General features: G+C 38.3%; 1 protein-coding gene across 1 annotated transcript in view; it reads left to right on the top strand.

Annotated features, from left to right (window-relative positions):
• Positions 1-22,571, top strand: part of LOC108687823 — a 113,290-nt gene extending 90,719 nt beyond the window's left edge. The window contains exons 3-10 of the mRNA XM_018193809.1: positions 15,493-15,637; positions 16,793-17,009; positions 17,427-17,525; positions 17,717-17,875; positions 17,960-18,098; positions 18,192-18,507; positions 18,623-18,752; positions 19,247-22,571. Coding sequence (XP_018049298.1) covers positions 15,493-15,637; positions 16,793-17,009; positions 17,427-17,525; positions 17,717-17,875; positions 17,960-18,098; positions 18,192-18,507; positions 18,623-18,752; positions 19,247-19,730 — 1,689 coding nt within the window. The 3' untranslated portion in view covers positions 19,731-22,571. The remainder of the gene's footprint in view (positions 1-15,492; positions 15,638-16,792; positions 17,010-17,426; positions 17,526-17,716; positions 17,876-17,959; positions 18,099-18,191; positions 18,508-18,622; positions 18,753-19,246) is intronic.
• The last annotated feature ends 1,307 nt before the right edge of the window (positions 22,572-23,878 follow it).

The following is a 23,878-nucleotide window of genomic DNA, read 5'->3' as shown; positions in this document are numbered from 1 at the left end:
TCGTAATAATTTATTTATGCTGTCGAAACTTTGTTGTGGAGAAATATTGCGATTTCTTTTCTAGTTCTCATAGTGGTTCTAGTGGTTCATATTAACACACACATGAACTGCAGTCTGACTTTCTAAAACTGATTGTTTTACTAAAATCTCTTATTTTCCAAAGGAATTAGCTTGTTAAATTTATCGGATCATCGTAGATCACGTGAGAATCATTTCCAAGAGAAGAGAGAAGAGAATTTTGATCGACAAATTTATCACGATTATATCCGACTGCATCGTAATTCCAAAAAAACTATAACTTCTCGTGGCGTTAATTATAACCTATCGCGATCACGGAGTTCATAGTATGCGCGATAGCTGCAGCTATCGTTCCCAGTATCAGAGAACAAGAAGAACACGACAAGAACCAGGAGTAGCCGTTGGCCGTTGGTATTAATATCGTTCCATCTTGCATTGAAGAAACGTTCGGGTCACGCGTGTCCCGTTAGCATCGAAGGGATCATCCGGGGGTTAATGGAACCGTTCTGACGATTCGCCGTCGATTCTCGATCGTTAAAGACTGATAATAAGTCAGGGCTGTCATTACGCGGCGACGCGTTTCTTTCTCTTATATAATAGAACCCCGCAGACGTTCGTCTGTCGATCGATGGTCATTTCCGGTGGGCCGTGTGAGCGTGTGTCACGTGACTTCCGCCATAAAGTCGTGCGTAACGTGTAACATATAAATACGCTTGTATATACGTGGCATGCATCCTCGTGTGCAGCGAGTCGTACGAGACAGCACAACATATACGCGTGAATGTTAACGAGATACGCGTACATCAATCGCTGGTAATACGCTTGGAATTTCGAGGTCTTCTATTAGAACAGCGCGCATGCCTTATCTCTCACGAACGCATAGCGCTATCAATTCATTCCTATAATCGGATTTCATCGTCGCAATGAATACCCTGGGCTATATTTATGCAGATTTCCACCCGAATTCCATCCACTGCTTCGATTCTGTAACTTTTAACGATTATTTGATCTAATTGTTAAAGACATAGGAGCATTAATTGCGCAATCTACATTAAAAAGTGCAGTGTTTAAAATGTTTAAAACATCTTTGAACGTTAGTGTTTTAAATCCAAATACATAGTGTTTTGTTTATTGAAAAAGTTTAACATTAAAGCATCTTTAACGCCTGTTTCTACCAATGCGGTGTAATTTTAATCTCGGTTCAATTAACTCTTCATCTTTTAAAAATAAGAAAAAAATGAAGAGTAAGTTGAATCGAGATTAAGTTAATCTATATTAGAAACGAGCCTAAGTGTGTTTGAAAAAAAATGGAGACAGGAATAAAAATATTTATATGTCTTAAAACACTTTTTCTTTAATGCGTATGTACAATTGGTCGACAAAAATGAGAATTGGGACGATTAATCTCTGTCTCTTTTTATTCAATATAATGTTAGAAAGAGAGGGAGATGGCTGTCTTCACGCTCCCTTTCTTTCATTTTTGTTGACCACATTAGATATACTATTTAGATACGGACGACGCGGTCCATATTTTTTGGATATCGTTGTTGTCGTTAGGCATTTATTTATCATAATATCTACACAACGACAACATAATGATATCAACTCTAACTGTCGTTAAAAGTTACAGAACCAAGATACAGGTATCATTTTATCCTTATTGTTCACCGAATATTAGACGAGGAACATGATATCTGGAGAATACACTGGTGCGGATCTAAACGTATCTCTGAGGAGGAGAGAACTGTTATCATTGTATACTTGTGAAATTAAAAGTAAACCTCCTATGACACACATTTCGACGATTCGAAATCGAATGATCTTATACGCTACACGCGATTTACGGCGCGCAGTCTACGATTGAAAATTTATTTTGCTCCACGCTTATCTGATAGATTTTTAATAAATCTTATGTTTTTCTTTTAAAACGGGTAAAATTGATGAGTTCGATATATCAATACGATCAATACGGGAAGTTTTTTTCACTTAGCAACTCGTTTGTGATAATTTCTAACTTAGTAATGAGAAAACTTTTAATGAATCGTACGATAAAGAAGTTTGAGTTGACGAGTACCAATTGCTTATTACTTGAAAACGTGCTAAGCATGGTTTTGCTAATCTATGTATTACTATTTTATTGTGTACGATATTTTTACGACAAAAGTCGCGATCTGTCGAGAATACATATTAATAACTTCAATGAAATAACTAATTGACACACCGTATCTTTGCAGTATTCATCGTCAAATGCTCAATTCATTTGCTTTAGATCATAGTTTTATCTTGAAGGATGATATTCGACGCGCAATGCGTTCCTTTCTTGGATACGTTTCTCCTTGAAGTGATCATTCATTATTAAATCGCGATGCTCACGCGAGGAAATCGCGAAGTCCTTCCACAATGCGGCGTCTGGAACGTCAAAACCTTTCGAAAGCTATCCGCGCTATTGTAGATGATCATTGCGGAACAGCTGACACAGTATCCAAAAGTCTCATGAAAATATGCGTCGCCAAGCGTGCATTTTTTCGCATATTGACGCATCGAACTCGTCAAACGCACGATGCGTACACGCTGCGGTACACGCTGCGTGAGAATTGTACATGCTATTGTGCAGTGTGTGTGTTTTCCCTATTGTCTATATTATACCTGTCATACCTAGAATTAAAAACTCTCTGTGATGATGGGTGATGGATGGCGCGCCTCAACGATCGCTTTTGCACATCTGTTTGCATTTATCAGAGATCATTTCCAATTTTTTTACGCGTCGCAAATAATACAGGCAATAATATAATTTGCGAGCGATGGAAGATTATTTTTTATCTTTTTAGACGCACGTTTATTTCAAATCGGATTTTATACTCTTAAAATAAATAAAATGACTTTGCATTAATTATATGAGAAAAGTGACTTCAGTTTGATTGGTGATTGTAGATTATGAGAGGCTGATGAAAAGTTTTTCTAGGCACGACCATAAAATATGGATAGATTTTACTGTAATATCATTTGAAAGTTCTATTTAAATAAGATTAAGATAAAAAGCATTTTTATCTACCGAACTATTAATTTATTGATAACGGTATCTTAACTATGCATAAAATAATGAGATGAATTGATGATATAAAAAAAAACATAATTGCTTTTTAAAAAAAAATGCAATTTGCAATATGCAACTACATATCTCTTTCTGAAAACAATCATGTGTTTTTCTTTATACTAATTAATTCATCTTATTATTATATGCTTAAAAACATAGTCACAAAAATGAATAGTTTAGATGAAAATACATACTTTTCAATCTGATTAGGTTCAGAATAGCAACAAATTGCTATAACAAAATTTATCCATTCTTGTGGAGACTTTCGAATCGCATCTTATAATCTACGAAATATCGTAGATTTAGCAATTTGAACCGAAACCTCTTCTCATGTGTTTTTATCACGTAGCAATAACAGTTGTATAATTATACGAGTACATATTTGTAATATACGAGTACATATTTGTAATATGTAGAATGAGAAGTCAATTTTTTTCCTGTTCAGAAGCACTTACTAATTGTCCCGCTAGCATGGTTTCATAACACTGAACATATATGTTCGATGTTATATTTAAATAAGAAAAATAATTGTCACGATGCGGTTGCAGTTTTTCAGTTGCAATTGTTCCAAGGTGCCGTTGCAAAATGCATCGTTGAGACTGGACGATTAGTGTTTTCCGGTTTCTGAGGTTGAGTATTCCGTTGTGTGTCAAGGCAACCAGCCTTGGCTCTATATTTCTTACAGACTTAGGCGAATCATTGTTTGCAATCGTTACGTATCATCTCGATATAAATCGCTTATAAATCAACTTTTCGACTACAGCTAAACTTCGACTACAGATTTAGCGCTAATTAAAATGCTATGCGAGTATTATCGTATAAAACGATCATTTGAACCTTGAGAATAATTATATTGCGATCTACTATCAAGATTAGATTCAAGTAATTAATATCAAGTAATAAGATCTTAGTTATGCGTAGATTAATATCGGGAAAAGTATCAGGTCTCGAACTTTTCTTTGCAATTACTTTGTAATACAGTAGTCACGTCGAAGAAATCACTTGTACCGATAATGGTTTGCGGCTAAACATATAAATTGAACATTTGCATAAGAATTCTTATTTAATAAACATTTCCTAGCTGCGTAAACAATTGCCAAGGAAGAACCTCCGCATAGACCTCGGAAAACATTAAGGTCATAATTGCAAGTGTGTTGGAGCACATGCAGGAAAACATTTGAGAGGCATCGACGTGAAGGAGATTTGATCATTTCTTTTCCCGTTTCTTTTTCGGCATGGGTCGTTTATAAAACTTTCCGGTCCATTCTCCAGCTGGCTTCTTCTTGCAGCTGTGCCTTCTCGATCTCGTGTTCTCGCATAAACCACTCTTCACGAGACTTCGGCAATCCAGAAGGGCGCCAAGAGAGTGGCAACAGAGAAAGCTCATTTCGGACTATATCGTGTGACCAACACTCGCGTACTTGTGCGTCGCTCACGTGAGTGTCGTACATGTCAGTAACAACGTCAACAAAACGGCGACACTTCGCTGAATCCGGTAACCGCATCACACGTGTGCGTCCCAAACACGTGACGCGTTCACATATACAAGAAGGCCGTGTGCGACTTTTCCTTCGCGAGATCGTAGTCCGCATCCGGTTACATTCGCCCAAGTTTCTCGAATTGACGCGTGAACAAAAATATAAAGATATTAGTCATTCCACACGAAAAAATCCGCTCCACGCGAAAAATATTCTGTTAATCCCTTCACGTCTCATTTTAATAAAATTATATTTAAAAAAATTTTTTTTACCAAAATTCAACTTATTTTTTATATTTCCTTTTAAAACTTTCCTGATTTATCAAATTACATATTTAACTCCTAACTAAATAATTTCATAAACAGATGTCTTCAAATTTCATGCTCATTGCAGGGTATGAAGAAGTTAATTACCACTTCAGCATTTTACAGCACAATAACGTTAATTGGTAATTTTGCCATTATTTAAAAGTATTAATTAATCTAAAAGTATTATAATCTTAAAAGTATTAAACCTTCTGTTAGAGAGCATATCTTATTTCTTTTTGTAATGTGAGACAACGTAAGCATTTTCTATAATTGTAAATAAAAGATTTGCCAAATGAGAAATTTTTGATGGGGCGACAGGTAATAACCCAGCGAAATAATTGCTTCCCGATCATTTGTTGCCGTTCGAAGACGACGAAGATGAGGAAACGGGAGTTCAACATTCGGTCAAATCTTTGCTCCGAGGCGGAAATTGTGTCGCCACGGCCTACGACGTGAACAACAAAGGTATTCTCGATGTGGTACGGCGCGCGATTGAATTTCAATACGCAGAAGTTGTTAAGCAATGAAAGGCTTCTACACAGGCTTGACGCTCGATTGTCTTTCCAGTTTCTATTGTCTGCGAGTAAAGCGCACGGGAAAAATCGTAATAAAGGCCTTCTTCTTGGATTTCACGAACATAACGAATGAAGGATTCGTTGTCCCTCGCGAACGGATCATTCGCCATCGATCACGAAGATAAAAGTAGGGCAGGCCAGAAGAAATGGGGTACATGGTCTCCAATCTTGTATTAAAATCATATCTCTCGAAATACCGGTTTCGATGACTGTACGTATCGGGAGATGTATTCTTTATAAATCATTTATAGATATTCAAGGTAGAACACTTGGAAATTGAAAAAAGGATGTGAAAAAAGGAAACGCCCGCTTGGTCTAGTCGCTGCCATGTACGTATGAAAAGGTTTCGTTGCCTTATTAAGGTGTTCTCGTCTCGTCTTGTCTCGTCTTGTCTCGTCTTGTCTCGTCTCGTCTCGTGCCAATCCTCAGCTCGTCCACGTCGCCAAGAAGGACGGAGAGCCGGAACTCTGAAACCAGTTTATTATTTGAAACGCGCGCCGCGAGTACGCGTAAAAAGAAGCGAGGCCTCTGCGAGTCCGAGATGTTTTCTAGCAGGTTTTATTTGAGGTCAGTTTCATCGTGTAAGAGAGAAAGATGCGCATCGAAGCGCTATCGTTTCCGTAGTTCCCGATCTCCCCGGCGTCATTGTTATTTTCCTGGAGACATTTCTGATCTTCATCCATAAATGTGGAATCGCCAGGCGATTTGGGCGATCTCGTCTGGAACCACTTAAAATAATAAAACAGCACCGTATAAATAAATTTATAGGCCGCATAAATATCGGCGCCGTGGCCGTGTTTTCCATCTCTCGAGAGAGCCTTTTTCTGCCGTTGTCTTTCTCGCCTTACAAAACTTTTGTTCCAATTTATGCTTCACGTCGGTTCCGGTATTTCAACCGTATTTCGATTTTTCATGAATAAATCATGTTACTATTTATCTGCACATGAAACCGTGAATTTCGGAGGATTTGTACACTGACGGTTGATGTTCATTGGAACGTTATCCATATGCGATCAAATGCGTATGTTTGTTTCATCAACGCAATAACTAATATCTACAGAGATGTATCTCAATAAACGTACTTTATTAATCCACTGTGTTTGAAAAGGATGATTGTTGTCCATCGCACAGATTACATTGACGCTCATTTATGTTTCCTGTGCAATTTGCGTTTTCTTTCCTGAAGGACTGAAACACATAGAAAAACGTAAGGCAATAAATCGTAAGCTGTAAATAAATTGGCCAATCACAATAGAGAACGTAAGACAATAATAATCTTACTATTAGATATTAAAAGAGTAACGGCATCTCAGTCTCTTGAATTGATTAACATTTTGTTTAACTTTTCATATCAGAATGTAAATCAATCCATTTCTTTCGTCAATTTCAAAGTAAACAACGTCTATATTAACATATATACACTTAGTAAATAATAAACTAAATTTGAATCAAATTTAATACATTTTCTTGAATTAAATTGTTTAATTCTAAATTGTTTTTTAGTTAAATTAATGACATATTGATAAGCACAGTGACTTATAGAGATGATTAAAGATAACTCATTGGATATAATTTGACATGATTTAACAGTATACGTCTTACTATCTTACGTTTTTTTATATAGCCATGGACTTAATTGAGCCTTTTAATTGAGCCATGGACTTAATTTGTAAGTTTTCATTAGAAATGAAAACGCTTTTTATAATTTTTGATAATCTTTCCGATATTATATCTGAACACAATGATTCCTCTTATCAAGTTGCCTCTATAACAAATACGCTTCTACATATAAATAACTCGCATCGAACATAATTCGACATAAGAGATATCGAAGCAGATAAAATAATTTCTTAGAAATCTGTCTTCCGTTGAAGTGCAATACATCGATATCCTCCAGAGAGGTGTTGTGTAATAGCGGATAGTGCACCTATACGCGTGCGGTAACGCGTGCTTGATCATTTCTTACGAATTTGAAAAGCCAGAAGTGCGCAATTACAAGCCACCCCGGACTCTCGTTTCACGAGTCATTGATTATTAGAAGCTCTACCATCACGTTAATGCCACAATCAATCCCGGCTCTATCGACCAAACAGCAGCATAATCTCTAGTAATTCCAGGGAGAAATCTGCCAATCGCATCCTACGTGTGTTTTTATCATCGACTCCGTTACGTAATTATGAAATTTACCTGGAATACATCCGCGCGAGTTCGCGCGAATACCAGTGAAAATACCGGTTGGTTAGTCGTGCTCTTTTTGCCGTTCAGAAAGGAAGCGATCGGCTATGTATAACTCTTACGCAATCCCGGCCAAGATGTGCAGCACACGCATATGCGTAGGTGTGTCTATAACTTTCGATTGAGACGACCGAAGCGAGTCCATGACGACGACAATCGACAACAGTTTGCAGGATTGATTTGGCAAGTGTGTCAATAATAGTGTTGTAGGATATCATTCAGGATCTTCTTTGGAACGCTTCTAGGGCGGAACCGCGCGTGTTCGAGTGATGGAGAGAAATTATAGATAAAGAGAGAAATAGGAAAACGCAAATGATATTATACGCTTTCACTCATTCGATCGGCACGTTTCGCATTTTCGCGCTTTTATGCTCTTAATTAACACAAAATATTCCCTAAGCGAGTTAATTAAATATAAGGATTATTATAAAACGGGAAATCAGGGAAATGCCAAAAAAATTTAAGACGAAGGGAGAGAAAAGTCAAAGGAATTTTACAAAATTTTCTGGAAAATTAAAATTCTTGACTTCAAAGAAGTTTAATATGCGCACGTCTATGTAGTTTTGGAATATTATCAACTTAGTTAAATACAAACAGCATTAATAGTAATTTACATTGCTATATTAAATTGCATTCTCAAAATATTAATTTCCAAATCGGGACGAAAATTCAAAAAATTTCAAAGTATTATTGAAAGTATTATTGAAAGTATTACAGAAAATGATGAAATTTTGTCTGAAAATCAAGGAAAACTTACGGAATACTTACTTTAGGATAGGGAATTTGTGATAATCTCGATTTAAACTAAAGTGAATTAAATGAAAGCAGCAAGTATGCGGAAAAGATCAAAGTTTCCAGAAGTTCACATATTTGACCTTTTCAACGAAGGGATATGTGGTACAGTTTCTTTTTCATTTTATATTTTAATAGAATCAGCATCGGTAGACGATGCTATAATAAATCCTCTGGGTAATCGGTAATTGCACCGAGGGAGGTCGATACATTATAGGATACATTAGAAATAACGCATGACGGGATCTCGTTAATTAAAATACCAACGGTAAATCCGAGGATCGCACGAGTACATCCGACTTTAGTTTGATCGTAAACGCGAAAGTTTCTTCAAAAGAATTCTCAATTTTTCTGTTCGCAATCCGGGTTAATTTGCACGATAAATATAGAATGTACAACTTTTTTTTATGTCTGTTTAACTTCTTTATTCAACAGATGAAATTTATCGCACGTTGTTTTGACAGGAGAATTTATTCGCGAATATACTTTCTCTCAATAAATTCTCGGTGGTGCGTTGATAATAATGGCGCAATTTAATTCGGGATATTTCTAAATATATGTTTACGGGACATTGAACGCAGAATTTGCTTTGGCAATTTGAGCAGACTGACCAAGTATGCTTAGTTCAAATTTTAACGTTCAAATAACAACAGCTCACACACCTTGGTTTTATAATTGGCCGCTAGTATCCGACCAAGTGTAAGATTTGCAAATAATAAATCACCGATGGTCGCAAATTGATGCCGCGCCAAATCATAGTTACGAACCGCATCTGTTCAAATAATCGCTCACTACGGATTCCCCGTTAGAATATATGCGTGTATTTTGGATTCTATTAATAGTCACATGAAATTAAGTCGTTAAAGTACGAATTAGTCGGTGATTTATCACGCTTACTGGCAGACTGTTTCACTTTCCCGCTTTGCAAGAGATCGTACACATCTCTGTAACAAAAACACTTTCTAGTTTACGACGGAAAAGTAATTCAAACAGTTGCTTGCAAATCAGCTAATCTCGATAACGGAAAAAATCTTTATCCAATTTCAAAATTTAATTCCCATTCAATTATTAGCGAAGACTTTGCGTTGGGATATCTTTTCTCCGTGTACAAATGAATTCACATTAATTTGCGGATGAAATTACGTTTGTATCGCGATACGCGCGATCCATCTATTCTGTAAATTGAAGTAGAGCTATATATATGGCTACAGAAAAGATAACGTTCTTTAATCTTGTAAGTGGGTAATTTAGATATGCAAGTTGGTTAGGTGAAACGCTTCAAAGATATTTCAATTTTGTATTACATTTTTTACTAGTATATTATGTTACAGTTAAATTTACGTTAGTTATATTCTTATAAGATAGATGAATATAAAAATAATCAACTAAGACTTCCGACATTTGGACAATATATTTTTTATTTTCCTTTTTCAGAACAAGACTTTAAAGAAAACTATTGGAGATCTATAACCACACTCAAAGAAAAGTTTCTTTGATTTGAATATCATTTCTTGAAATCAAGTAAATGTTTATTTTCCTTAAAGATATTTTCACTCTAACTTAAAAAAAAATCAACGAAGGAAATGATTTCTTCAATTTAAACAGAAATCTGGGTGCATCTCACTTAAATTTTGTGTTCGGCTGAAGAATTTATTTTACGAATTCTATTGTTTTCTAAATTAAAATCAAACTGTATGAAGTAAATGTAAAATTAGGTCGCGTGTAATCTTTTCGACTGTAAAACGGCATATGGCATCGTTTGTGTCGGTCCCTCTGGGCTATCTTGATTTCGCGTATAATCGGAATTAATTGACAATTTGCCGCTCGAGGGACTACGAATAGCCGGACTGTCGACCGGGAATTTTGTTTCGCACGTGGCCTCCCAAAATGGTCTTCGCCCGGAAGTTTTAATGAGTTGCATTCACGACAATCGCGAGTGTGCAGTTTGGTTCACGGTACGCGTGTGCCCCTTTATGATAATAGAACGAAAGAGTCACTCGTGTTCTTCGAACCATTTGCCGATGAACGGCAAATATCGTGCATACATTAATTCGCATTCGTGCCATAATCCTCTCGTATTGCAAGTGATTTTGAAGTGCAACGCTACCGCGTGAGTATTTGCCTACGTATTTGCTGAATTAAACAAGGCACACAGTTGATGCTTTCAAGTTTCACGCGCGATTCGTGGGTGGATGAGATATGTTGATACACGTATCTAGTGGCTTCCGCGCGAGATATTTCTGTTTACCCAATCTGCTACTGTGTACATACGCAAGATGTATCGTGTATGTAGATCTCGTTGGATTTTGTCTGGCATTAATTGAAAAAGGAGAGCTTATTACTTGTATTTCTCATTGAAGTTCTCTTTAAAAATATTGCTGTGAATTTAACACGATGGATTTGGATATAAATCAGCGGATTTTAAATCTATGTTGATTAAAATTAATATCAACGTGTACTCAGAGAAAAAAGTCAGTATCAGTAACTATAAATTTGTAATAAAACAGCCTTAACAATACATAGTTACAAATTTGTGTATGCATTTCTTATTTATTTTTGTCTTCCAAATTCGAAACCTTCTTTTATTGTAAGTGGCTGAATGATTTTCTTTTTGGAAGAAACTGAATTCCATTATGTTCCTCTGGTGACAATGCCGCGTATTGTTTGCGTTGAGTGACTTTAGAGAAAAGGTTTTTAATGTATTCCTTAAAGTAACCTCAACAATGATTAATTAGTATGATTAATTACGTAATATAGTATTTTATTTAAAAAAAAGTTTTTGTCTAAACTAGAAAAATGTAATTGTTATATCTATTTGCAGTTCAAGTAGCTACTCAATGTGTAGTTGAATCACTATTTCACTATCAATTAATAGTGCATACAATTTGTTACTGTGACTATATTTTTATAACATTCAGCATTACTTCAGTTTGTAAAACTAGTCACAGGTACTTCAATTGCAAAAGTTGCCAAATTTATAATTGCCAGAACTATTTCGTTTTCTCTCAGTGTGAGAATTATGTAGATACGCATGGTGTTAAATTCACACCAATATTTCTTAAAGATTCGATCTGTTCTTTCCTAAATAACTCATTCGCGCGAAACAGATTTATCGGAGAAAAAAGGTGAAAAATCCACGACACTCGGGGAAAGTGCAGCGCAAACATATACGATACGTCGCAATTAACGTGGAACATGCGGTGAAAATACACCGCATGTTTGTATCCGCGTCCATTTAAGTCGCTCTCAAGGCGTTCTTACGTCGTAACGGAACACCGATCACTCCGCTCCGCTCCAGAGATCAACTCGCTCGCGCGGGTTAATGAGCTCCTCTCTGTGCGTACACCATGGTCGAGTGACGTTTCCACTCGGCTTCCGAGATACCGATACGCCCACGTGCCAACGTCAAGTCCTACGTATCCAAAGTACGTGCGTAGGTACTTTAGCTGCGGCTGCTATGGGTAACGTAATCGCGAGGCAGCGGTGAACAGCTGCAGCATCGCGTTGGCGCACGCGGCATTAGAAAGGCGGCCGCGACTGGGAGATGTCACAAGGTAAACCGCATAACATAACTGGGATACACAGGGAGTTATTGTGCATGCCTACTATCTGCGCGATCGGTGGGCAATATTACTGTATTGCCGGTTTACTGGCCGGCGGCTGAAACCGAGCGTGTACGAGCGTCCTTGAGAAAATTTCTCTCCTGTTGTTGTTCCTCACTTTCATACTGTATTCTTCTAAAAAAACCACAAAGCTTTTTCAGCGATGATTTATTTTCAACCGCGAGACTAGATCTCGTATGAGATTGATCCCCGTCAGGTTTCTTGTCTTTGTCCCAGATTTTCGAATTTCGAGAATCAAAACGAACTTGGCTGATGTGGTCAATTCATTACGTGAGTCTTGGCGATTCGTGCATGTTATTTATGCGTGTCTCGATCCGCCGCATTGAGCCTCAGCGGCGAACAGCCTCCGTTGGTCGATAGAGAGAGAGAGGGGGGGGGGGAGACACGAAAGAGAGACTGCGATCGATCAGGTACATCGAGAAAAAGAGAGGAAGGGAGAGGGAGGATGAGAGTGAGAGACTGGTATAAGCGGGGCGAGGTAAACATAAGATTACAATTTATATGAGCGGCCTCCGGATCGCATGGTTATTCACTCGCGACTTTTTATTTATGTCGCTGTCCTCTCATCTCCCTCTCATCCCGCGTGAAATGCATCCGCGTATCGCCGATCCGAGCTATGCACAACGGGCGATAATAATTTTTCATTACACCAGGTCAGACGAAAGAGCCGCCGGTCGTCGATATCAATTCTCAGATTCGTATTTTAATTGGAATCTGGGGATTTCACCGTGCACAAAATTAATGAAACAGAAATCACGTCTGTACTATGACGATGTTATGTCGGACGATGTGAAAATCGTCCGATTAATCCGCGTTACAATTACAGAAAGAACTATTTTGTTGGATACAAATTTGAAAATTATTTTTCTGGATCGTGAAAATGAAGGACGAACAATGCTGCAAAATATATGTTTATATTTTAACAACTACATTAAATTCATAATTTTAAACTATATCCAATTTGAGTCTTTTCAATCTAGATCGCCATTGTGTTTATATTATTGGCATTAATTTAAGTAAAACTGAAACAATGAAGATAGGGTCGATCGTTCCACATCTTCAGATAAATTATGTGATAATTTACATATTAGATAAACAAAAGAGTGAAAGCATCTCTTATGCTTGTACTCTTTTGTTTATCTAATATGTAAATTACCATACATAAACAAGAGAGCATAGATAAACAAAAGAGTAAGAGCATAAGAGAATAAGAGGATAAGACAGTAAGCTAAAATTTATCGAAAAATGAGACAAATAATCCATATTAAATAATTTAACTCCAGAAATTGTATTAAAGACTGAAATTTACTTTATTATTTACTAAGTGCATACATTAATGTGAACGTTGTTTACTTTGAAACTAACTGAAATGTATTGACATTTACATTTTGACACATGTAAAAGTTAAAAATAATAAAATGTTATTTTTAATTTAAGGGTTGGAGTTACTATTGTTCCTTTATATCTAATAGTGTAGTTTGGAATTTTAAACAGAATATTATTTTGATGGTTTAACAAAATCATTTTCAAATTTATATTCAGATTCTAGAATCAAGATTCTAGAATCGTTTCGGTCGATGAAGTTCTATCGCGAACGATCGATTGCGTAGACATAATGCGATGTAGAACTAGAAGGCAACAAGGACGAGTGAGAGCATTTGTGGATCGTCTGGCGACCCTTTAATAGAAATTTATGCCAACATTCGCTTGACCTTAATTGCCGCCAGCCTGATCAATTGGCGCCAAATCGCGTCATTCTTTGTTATAATTTCGTAGTAAATCAAACTCTAGCGAAGAGATCCGTTTAGAATAATCGACATTAATTAAGATACAGCGATCATTACGTCAAATGCGCTGAAGAGAACTCTTGGTATTCCAATACGAATATTTTACGTATGAAAAATTATTTCGCGATGCTGTACGTCGAAGGTAAATGTCAGTAATACGCGAAGCGATATGCGGAGCCATTGAATATTCATACGAAGTGCAGTCGCCACTTCGATACTTTCTCATAGCGTCACGCATAAATATTGTTAACAGTGCTACATCTAGAGCGAGGATATCCACCTTGGCAAGGTGTCTGTTTCCAAGATACTCGAATCAAAGATTGAAAATAAACGCGTATATCCTCTCGCATAATTTCATTGGAATAAATAAACTGGTTATTTTTCTTGATATTATGTTTGTGCAAAATTAATGAGAAAAAAGGAAAGAAATTTTATATCGTCTCGAATGAAATATTTATATGATTCTCGGATATTATTTATTTGATTATCAGTATAGAATACAGTAAATTCGAAAGGTGTTTTAATCTACGCCAAGAAGACGTCAAGAAGACTTTTACAAGTTGTCGCGATAATTTATCGCTTCGCCATTAAACACGTTCCGCTGACTTATGTCGGGATATTTCCTCCATAAATATATATTATACTTCATGACATGTTGGACACTAAAAGTTAGCAACGACACCCGAAATCGATTACCGGCATTCAGTTATAAATATTTATTTAACATCGGCGGAAAGACGCGTGAGGAAATCTAATGAAAGGCTGGAAACTCCGACGCGAACTGAGAACAACAGTAGGCCTGATTGTCATTCGAGGTGCATTCACGATCGGTGACTGCCCTTGACTGTTGGTACGGAAAGACATCGCTCCGCCGACGAAACGTAATTTTTAATGGCTCTCTCGGCAGTGAAGAAATAATTGTCCGGGTCACTTCTCGGTGTCGTTAAACTTGTTAAATCGGGGGTCAGTACATCACACAGTCGTACACGCGTACGTACACGTGGATACGCCGTTGCGCATTCATCATGCGTGCCACTTTCTTTAAGAGATCCATACCGCGCCACTTTCACGATGCAAAAAAAAGCTTCGATCGTCACGGAAGCGATTCGGGCAATTTTAACGCGAAAATTGATGAGTCGGTAATTGCGGTGTTATTTCCTCACGTCGATAAAATTGCGGTGGAGAAGGTACGTTTCTTCGAGAAGGATGCGTTCGATGTACTACAATTGATACAGTATGTGGGGGATCTCTGAAAAGGTTTGCGTAAAAAGCCAAACTTTCTTTTGAATTCGGAGATGTGCCTCTTAAAAATTAATTGAATATATTCTCTCCGCATTCCCCTGAAAATTCAATATTTACTCTCAACACGCGCCATTTGATCCAGTTTTATTTTTTTGTTGAAATTTTATGCTGAAACTATGGCGAATATCCTTCTTCTTGAGAAACTAAATGTTACGTACTTTAAAAAATCAAGTCATTGCAACGTGAACAGATAAATTTGCGAGCTCGAGTTTTGTTTAAATGTCGGCGTTATAAATTTTCATAATTCGTATGTAAAGAAAAGGCCTTTCGTCTGTTTCAGAAACTGCCGTCTTTTTTCAACAGCAAGCCGACGCGAGTGGACAAGACGGATAACAATAATGCGAACAATTCTAACAGCACGAGCAACAACATTCACAATATGCCGCTGCATGAACCCATCAGTGCAACTTCCCCCGAAGTATACGGTACGTGAGAAGTCTATTATTACGTGAAAATCGCGATACCATATACGGCCCTAGTGTGGGGAAACGTGCTGGTCGTGCCGAGCTATCATTTAATACATCATCGACCGAATTGCGTATTTAAGACGCCGCGGATACGCATTTGAGCATACGGAATGCGCTGTTACGTTGACGTGAATTGCAGGCAATATAGGATTACGGCATATATGAGAGATGTTATTCATACTTCTGGGAAAAGCGGTTCTCGGTTTACTTGATGAACAAATAAGTACAGTTTTAATAAAACACGGTTTAATAGAAATTGAATGTATTGTTTAACAAAAAAAAAAACGAAACGAACGAGAAAAAGCAACGCAAGATATAGTAAAAATGCATATCTTTATTATTAAATCAAAAAAATATATTTCGATTCATACTTGGTCTTCATCAGTTATTATATATTTATATTGCAACTTTTTAGTTTATAATTTAAAATAACTGATGAGAAAAAATTAAGTATCGGTCGAAACGTTATGGTCGTACGTATTGTTTTAATTTAATAGTAAAAAAAGTAATTATACATTTTTATGACATTACACCTTGTATTGCTCCTTTTTAGATCATTCTTTTTAAACCTTGCTTTGCAATTAGGAAGCTGTAAATATTATTTATTTGAAATTGAGCGTTAATTTCTGTAGCCGAAATTAATTAGAAGATCTGTTTTCTGTGACTGAACCAGTACACTTTTGGAATTTAAAGTGAAATAGGTATATGTTTGATATTTGTCGAAAGCGAGAAAGAAACTAGTGCAGGAATAGAAAACAGACCAAAAGAAAGCTTTATATCAGGCTTGTCCAATTTGAGCTCCGGAGCCAAAACATAAAGCCATCGACGCAAAAAAAAAATCAATGTAACATTTTAGAAACTAAAGTGTTGATAAGCGTCACTCAGATGCGTATCAACATTTTACAATCCTCGAAATCTTATCCACATTGAATTTTTTGCGTCGACCACTTTGCGTTTTTCTCAAATTGGACAGGCTTATACGATATGCGTTGGCAAAGACGTTCCGCTGGTAGCGAAAAAAGAATTTATAAGTCGTCAGAGACTTACATAACTCTCGCGGACTCCTTGAAGTACGCAGCCGGCCTCATGTGTTTTTCTTCGTGGAAAAAATAGCTGGAAGACTGCCCATGACGCCCCAGGAGGCGGTGAAGTATTACGGCTCCAGACTGACGGAATTCGAACGCGCCGAGATCGAGAAGTATTCGGAGATTTGGTACCTGGGTTTGTCGGCTCACAAAATCCATGGCGAGGAGGTCTCCTCCCAGAACGGCGGTTACGACGATGAAAACGGCAGTTACAACAAAGTCCTGCACGATCATATCTCTTACAGGTGGGTGTCACCCGTTTGTCCTCTTTCGTCAAACTTCAACACAATTTTCCCTCTTCTATTCTAATGTTGTCGCCACTCGCGCTCGATGTTTATTTCGTCGAATATAACTAGCTAGACCGCTATAGCTAGCAATGGAATCTCGCAATCACACGTACTTGCACTCCACGTGTTGTTATTCTCGAGAGGAGAAATTGCAGTTGATAGCTGTGCCTATAGTTGTATATATCTAAACATGCACAAATTGCAAAACTATAAGTAAAAATACTCGTCAACGAATTTTCTCTTCGCGTGAATGATCTACACGTTTAACAGAATCAGCAATCATACAAGCGCGCTCTTCTTCTCGCCTTTTTTACATTCCCGCTTGTCCACGTTGTTTACTCGTGTGTAAAGTATTGAAAACTTGTGTGCACTCAGATACGAGATCCTGGAGGTGATCGGTAAGGGAAGTTTCGGTCAGGTGATCCGAGCGCTGGATCACAAAACGGGACAGCATATCGCCATCAAGATTATCAGGTATGTGGAAACGGTACACTCATCTCGCGCGATGACTCAGATCGTGAGTTACGATCTGAAAAAAAAAAAACATGGCGCGTCTGCAATGAATAATGTCCGATACATCCATTTTTCCGATCGTGTCCGCTTTCCGAGCGCATCGCGTCATTTTTTTGTATTTAAACATCACGGCTTTCACTTGTTCTTTACAGAAACAAGAAGAGATTCCATCACCAAGCTCTCATCGAAGTGAGAATCTTGGAACATCTCAGAAAGAAAGATTTAGAGATGAACTCGCAGCACAATGTGATACACATGCTAGAATATTTTTACTTCAGGAATCATCTGTGCATCAGTTTCGAATTAATGAGGTGAGCGATCAAGTGAGATAAAAACAGAGTCGGATTTTCACCTGCGAGAATTTATTAAACGAACAAATCAAATTTGCATTATAGCTTGAACTTGTACGAGTTAATCAAAAAGAATAATTATCAAGGATTCAGCCTGAGCTTGATTCGCCGTTTCGCCAACTCTCTAATTAGTTGCCTGAGATTGCTCTACCGAGAAAACATCATTCACTGCGATTTGAAACCGGTGAGTAACATCAAGAAGAGCTCTCACAGTCATCTTTTATTCTCGTTAATCCAGAATGTATCATATCTCATATACATTGTCTCATTGTTACAGGAAAATGTGCTGTTGAAACAACGGGGGAGCAGCTCGATTAAAGTCATCGATTTCGGCTCGTCGTGTTATAGCCACCAACGCGTTTACACGTACATACAGTCGAGGTTCTACAGGAGTCCGGAAGTGATTCTCGGTCTTACCTATGGTCCACCGATCGATATGTGGAGTCTGGGTTGTATCTTAGCCGAGCTGTACACAGGGTATCCGCTGTTTCCGGGCGAGGATGAAATAGAGCAACTTGCCTGTATAATGGAGGTCCTCGGTCTGCCACCGGAGCACATTATCAATCATGCCTCTCGTCGCAGGCTCTTCTTCGGTAAGTTATTAATATCCACGAGTACTGGAAACTCTGAGAAGACCGCAAGAGTCCTCACTAAAAATAGAAGAGGGCGCGCATAATACTCAAAGAACCGGGTTTAAAATAATTGCAGATCAGAAGGGAAGTCCGCGATGCGTGACAAACAGCAAGGGCAAGAAGAGATGGGCAGGTAGCAAGAACCTCTCAATGGCGCTTCGGTGCTCCGACATGCTCTTCGTAAACTTCGTTAGCAGATGCCTCGAGTAAGTTCTTTACAATATGCTGTATTATATTCTGGCGTGGATTTATTATTCGAAAAATCTATTATGCATCGACGAAATCGATTTATATCTTTGAAAAGTTTTTACTTGATGAATAATTTTATGGAAACCTAAAAGGTGGAAAGGTTTTTATAATAATTAACCTTTCGTTGCAATGTGAAATTTTCATCCTTTGTTCATAATTTGGGTGAATTAGTATAGATTTTCGCATTGCTCCGGACTGTATAAGAATTTGAAAAAATTCTTAAATGTGAAAACTTTAACAATAAATGTTTACTATCAGAAGGATTGTATTTTACTTATTTTTTAAAATTTAAATTTATCAGAATTCATAATAAAAAAATCGGCTATGTCTTTAAAGTCCAACATTGTTGTCGGAGGGTTACTAAGAGAGGGCTGCTCCACAAAGCAGTTTTTTAATCTTGAATCTTACAAATTCCCTATTTGTAAACTTTATACATAATTAATACTATTAGGTGGGATCCAAAGAAGCGTATGACCCCCGACGAGGCGATACGTCACGAGTGGTTGACTTCGTCGTCGTCTTCGCACATGAGCTCCTCTTCATCGGCGATAACTTCATCGACAGTGAACGCAAGCGCGAATACGACGACAACGAGCGTCGAAACGCCACGGGAATCCGCACACGCTCCACAGACAGTGAGCGTGACTGTGAGCGCACCGCGACAACGAGCAACGACGATGGAGGACCCACCGTACACGATGTACCGATTATATAAAGGTCGCAAGTATATACAGAAGGTCTCTACAGGTACCGACGGCACCGACAATGGTGGTGGCTTGATGGTGAAGAGCAAGCTGAACGGCAGTGCGAGCAGTCACGCCCTGGCGAGTAACACGCAGACAGCGACATCGAGGCATGCATCGACCGGCGACATCGTTGCGAGTTTAGATCCGAATCTCGACGACTCAGGCACGTTCCTGCCACCGATATTGTGAAGTCGGGTTTGTGCCAGCCATTTCTAAACGGGCTATTCGCGTATCGACGCGATCTGCAGACTCGCTCTTTGCACTTTGATGCGGGAAATGCGTAGATGTGTATCACTCGACATATGTCAAGAGCGAGAGCAACAATTAATAAGGCGCGTATAGAACTGGCTGGCCGGTCCAACGTTCTCGATGCCAAACGGCTAATTAATTAAACGCAGAGTCGCTAGTCTCGGCATGCATCGAGCTATGAGGCCAAAATGACGATCTGACAACGGGAGAAGAGCGCATAGGCATGACGAGCAATATAGCAATCGCGTGATTGATTCGCACTCCCGAGGACTCTGGCGATCTAATATCACTCAGGTAATCGTAAACGAATTCGCGCGCGCGCGCATTATCGTAGTTATTCGCGAAAAATATAGACCTACGATGAGAATACTAGCAATCGTTAGTATACTAATCACATTTCGATATGGACCATCGTACCTACATTTCGAATGTTATTTATTTCACGCCTATATGAAGTTCATGATTAACAGATGACGAAATCTCGGCCATAGGTATAAAAAAAATTACAATTGGAAGTTCGAATAGAATGCGTAGTTTGCCTTGCTGTCGATAAGCTGTGAGACAGACGATTCATCGTCGTCGCATTTTCGACGTTGCATTTTCGACGGTAAAAAAAAGCTCGCACGTGTAAATGCAATCGAAAGCTATACCGTATAGCATCATATTTTAGATAACTACGCGAGTGCAAGCGGCGCGATATCCGTATCGTGGCAACGATGTACGATAGAGAAGCGAGGAGCTTAAGCGAAGCACATTATGATCAAACAACGATTCGTCCGACATTAATGTAACGTCGGAGATTACCATCGAATTACGGTCGCGAAGAGAAGACCTGAGTCATTTGAGACCTGTGTCGCCAACACAGGATCCCACGATTAATAACGAAGCGTCAAGGTGAAGAGTAACATTAATACATGAAGTGTGCCCCAGTTTAACGAGGCCTGAGTAGTCTTATTGTGATATTAAACTACCACTGTCTTACTTAGATCTCTCTGATATTAAGAAGTAACGATCGCTAATATAATAATTTCAACTACTATTAATCATTATTTTCTTATTATCTGTAATAATCGCTATATCGCTATTACTGCAAAGATATAGCGGCATATAAGTAATGAGGATTATCATCGATATAATGACAGAGTTAACACTACTTATATACGTAGGATGTACAGATTTTAATTACGCGTTTTTGACGTCTCGGAGCAGCAGCAACACGCTGATCCGCTTACTATGGATATACGTAAAAAAAAAAGAAACAGTCCGATAATTTTCGGTCATTTTCAATTTTTAGTGATTCCTTATTACACCGCTCTTCTTTTATCATTAATTGTCTGCGCGACGTAACGCATGCTTCATTACGTCGAAATTGATTAATTTTGATTAACGCCCCGTGAGATTCCTCTCCGCCTTCACAGTACTATCTATTTACACATTGTTCATAATTTCCTGGCATTAATTAGCGATTTATATAATTTTGACACGCCCTTTCAGAACCATCACGAGCATTTCGCGATATGCAGAGGATTTGACAAAAAACAAACCTATTGTATAGTATTATAATTAGGTTACTTTTAGACTTGATAATTGTTCGATGTGCCCGTACCCATTCTAAAGTTTCACAAGTCATGAGCTCGTAATAATTACATCATTATGACGTTAGAAACGTGAGACGCATCACGCTCCACCGTTTGCTGCTTTCGAGCTTCCACCACGGAACATTATATCTTCCGTTTTTGCATGCTTCTCTAATTCTTAAAGATTCTATTATACGTACGAAATCATCGGTGGCCCTACTAAAACTGTAATCTGTGTTTCATTGTCACGGCCGAAAATTGGAGCATATGTAAGAATAATAAAATACTCGCAAATTATGAATCGCGTCACAAGAGACTGAAATGAATCATTATTTTATATTGCTAACGGAAACATAGCGAAATTGTTCCTAATGTTCGTTCTGCAAATCGATATGTCGCCTTACTTTCATTACACTTTTAGCGAGTTCTTTTGTGAAGTATACACTGTTTGATTTTTGCGGAAAGTTATCGAACGTCTCACGATAATCGAAACGAATAATAAACTTACCGTCACACAAACGGTCTCACTTTAGCCCAAGAATTTTTAGGACAATTAATATATATCGTACCAATCGTAGTAGTATCGCGCGACATAATCGGTGAATGGCCAATAAACGCGAGCGGATGTATATTATAATATTAAGAATTACATACATAAATATATTATTCGTATGCGGCTAATCTGCCCGAACGAACGACTGATGAAGTAGCGCATATTATATGATATATGATACACGATTCTTACAACTTGTGGCGGGTTCGCAGCAGTCCCTCTCGAGTAATCAACGTCAACGTAATGACGATTATCACGAAGTCTCGGGTAAGCATTTCGTTCGATTACTCTAAACGAAAAAAAAGAAGAAAAAAAGAAAATTTGACGAAGATAATGTCTATGAGGCGACGATTTCTAGGGAACGAGAGATATATCAAATTCTGTATAAAATAAAGATGTGACTTTGTATGTGCGTGTATGCGTGCTGTGAGAAAGACTTATCTCGGAGAGAACAAAAGAGTGAGAAAGAAAAAGTGTGGCGTATGGTTATGTGCACACATATATCTATTGCATAAATATATAATATCATTATACACATGAGCTGCGATAATGCGCAACACGAGTTAAGTCTAGGATATGATAGAGGACAATTAGAAGAAGTGCGTTCACAAAGAACACGCGCGACGGAATCCCTACCCCGCCACCACTAAAAAAAAAAAGAAAAAGAAAAAAAAAAGAAAATAAACACTGTTGTACAGTCTTAAGTTTTTAGTTGTGTTCACTATTGTATACAGCGGGATCAAATTATATCTGTATCAACGGGACGATTGTATAATCTGTGTGACGTGCATCATCGCTTATACAGACCAATGCACACTCGGTACGCGTGTGACACGCGTACGTCTAAAGAAACATACGAGAAGCATGTTCGTACTACGAAAAATATATGCTAGTAATCGGTTTAGCTGGTGTCGGTTACCTCGACTCAAACCGGATCTTTGTCTTCTGGAAAGGACAGAGGGATCACTTAAATTATGAATTAAAGATATCGTCAAAGCTGGAACTAAAAAAAAAAGAGGCAGGGCATGTATTGTTTCAACATCATTCATGAAACAGCGAAACTCCGCGAAAATCCATGTCCTTCGACTGAAAACTACTCGACTTCACACCTGGTCATTTCGCGAATGAATAGTTGCGAACGCCGCGATTTCTTCATATGGCGCGGACAGATAAGGGAGACAGTCGCTTTTTCTAGTCCAGGATGTAACGAACGTGCTCCGAACGTACACGCGCGCGAACACACACACACACACACACACACACACACACACACACACACACACACACACACACATCTCATTTGAACGCGATGGAGAGAAGAAAAAGAGAGAAAGAAAGAGAAGAGTTCCCTCTGACTTCAACGAAGGAATGCTCCGCGTGGCGTATATCCTTTAAGTCAGTGTGCAATTAATTAACGATGCGATTAGACATTATCGAATTAAATTAAGTATAATGCGTGTGCGTGCGTGACCCTTCTCCCCTTCCCGCAAATGGATAAACGCGTCCAATGAAGAGGCTCTTGCGTTTATTGCGAAGAATCATCATTGCGACGGTCGAGCCTCATAGATCATCCTAGTAGGACAATCATAGAGTTACGCGTTTGTATTAGACGCGCTAGTAAGTTTTCATTAGATGATAGAGACGCGAGTAACGAGGGATTATCTCTCGTATGAGAAGCTCGCTAATATATAAAATGATCCCGTGGGCATGACGGAGGATCGTTTAGATTATTAAACGATGGCCACGCACGCGCACTTCGCTCTTCTAAGCCCTAAGAGGAGCTCTCGGTACGCAAATCCTCACGGAAGTGAGAATATTTCACAAGCACGGAGAGAAGTGCAGGAAGAAACGATTCCGATAAAAAAATGTGGGAACGAGGGATGAGTTCATAGAGAGTGATTTGTAATCTGGCGTTCAATTGTGGATGCTTGTGTAAGTGAGTGTAGAGTTCGTCAATT

This window comes from Atta colombica, unplaced genomic scaffold (assembly GCF_001594045.1).
Source record: "Atta colombica isolate Treedump-2 unplaced genomic scaffold, Acol1.0 scaffold217, whole genome shotgun sequence".
Taxonomy (NCBI): Eukaryota; Metazoa; Arthropoda; class Insecta; order Hymenoptera; family Formicidae; genus Atta; species Atta colombica.
This window is presented reverse-complemented; position numbering and strand designations above follow the sequence as displayed.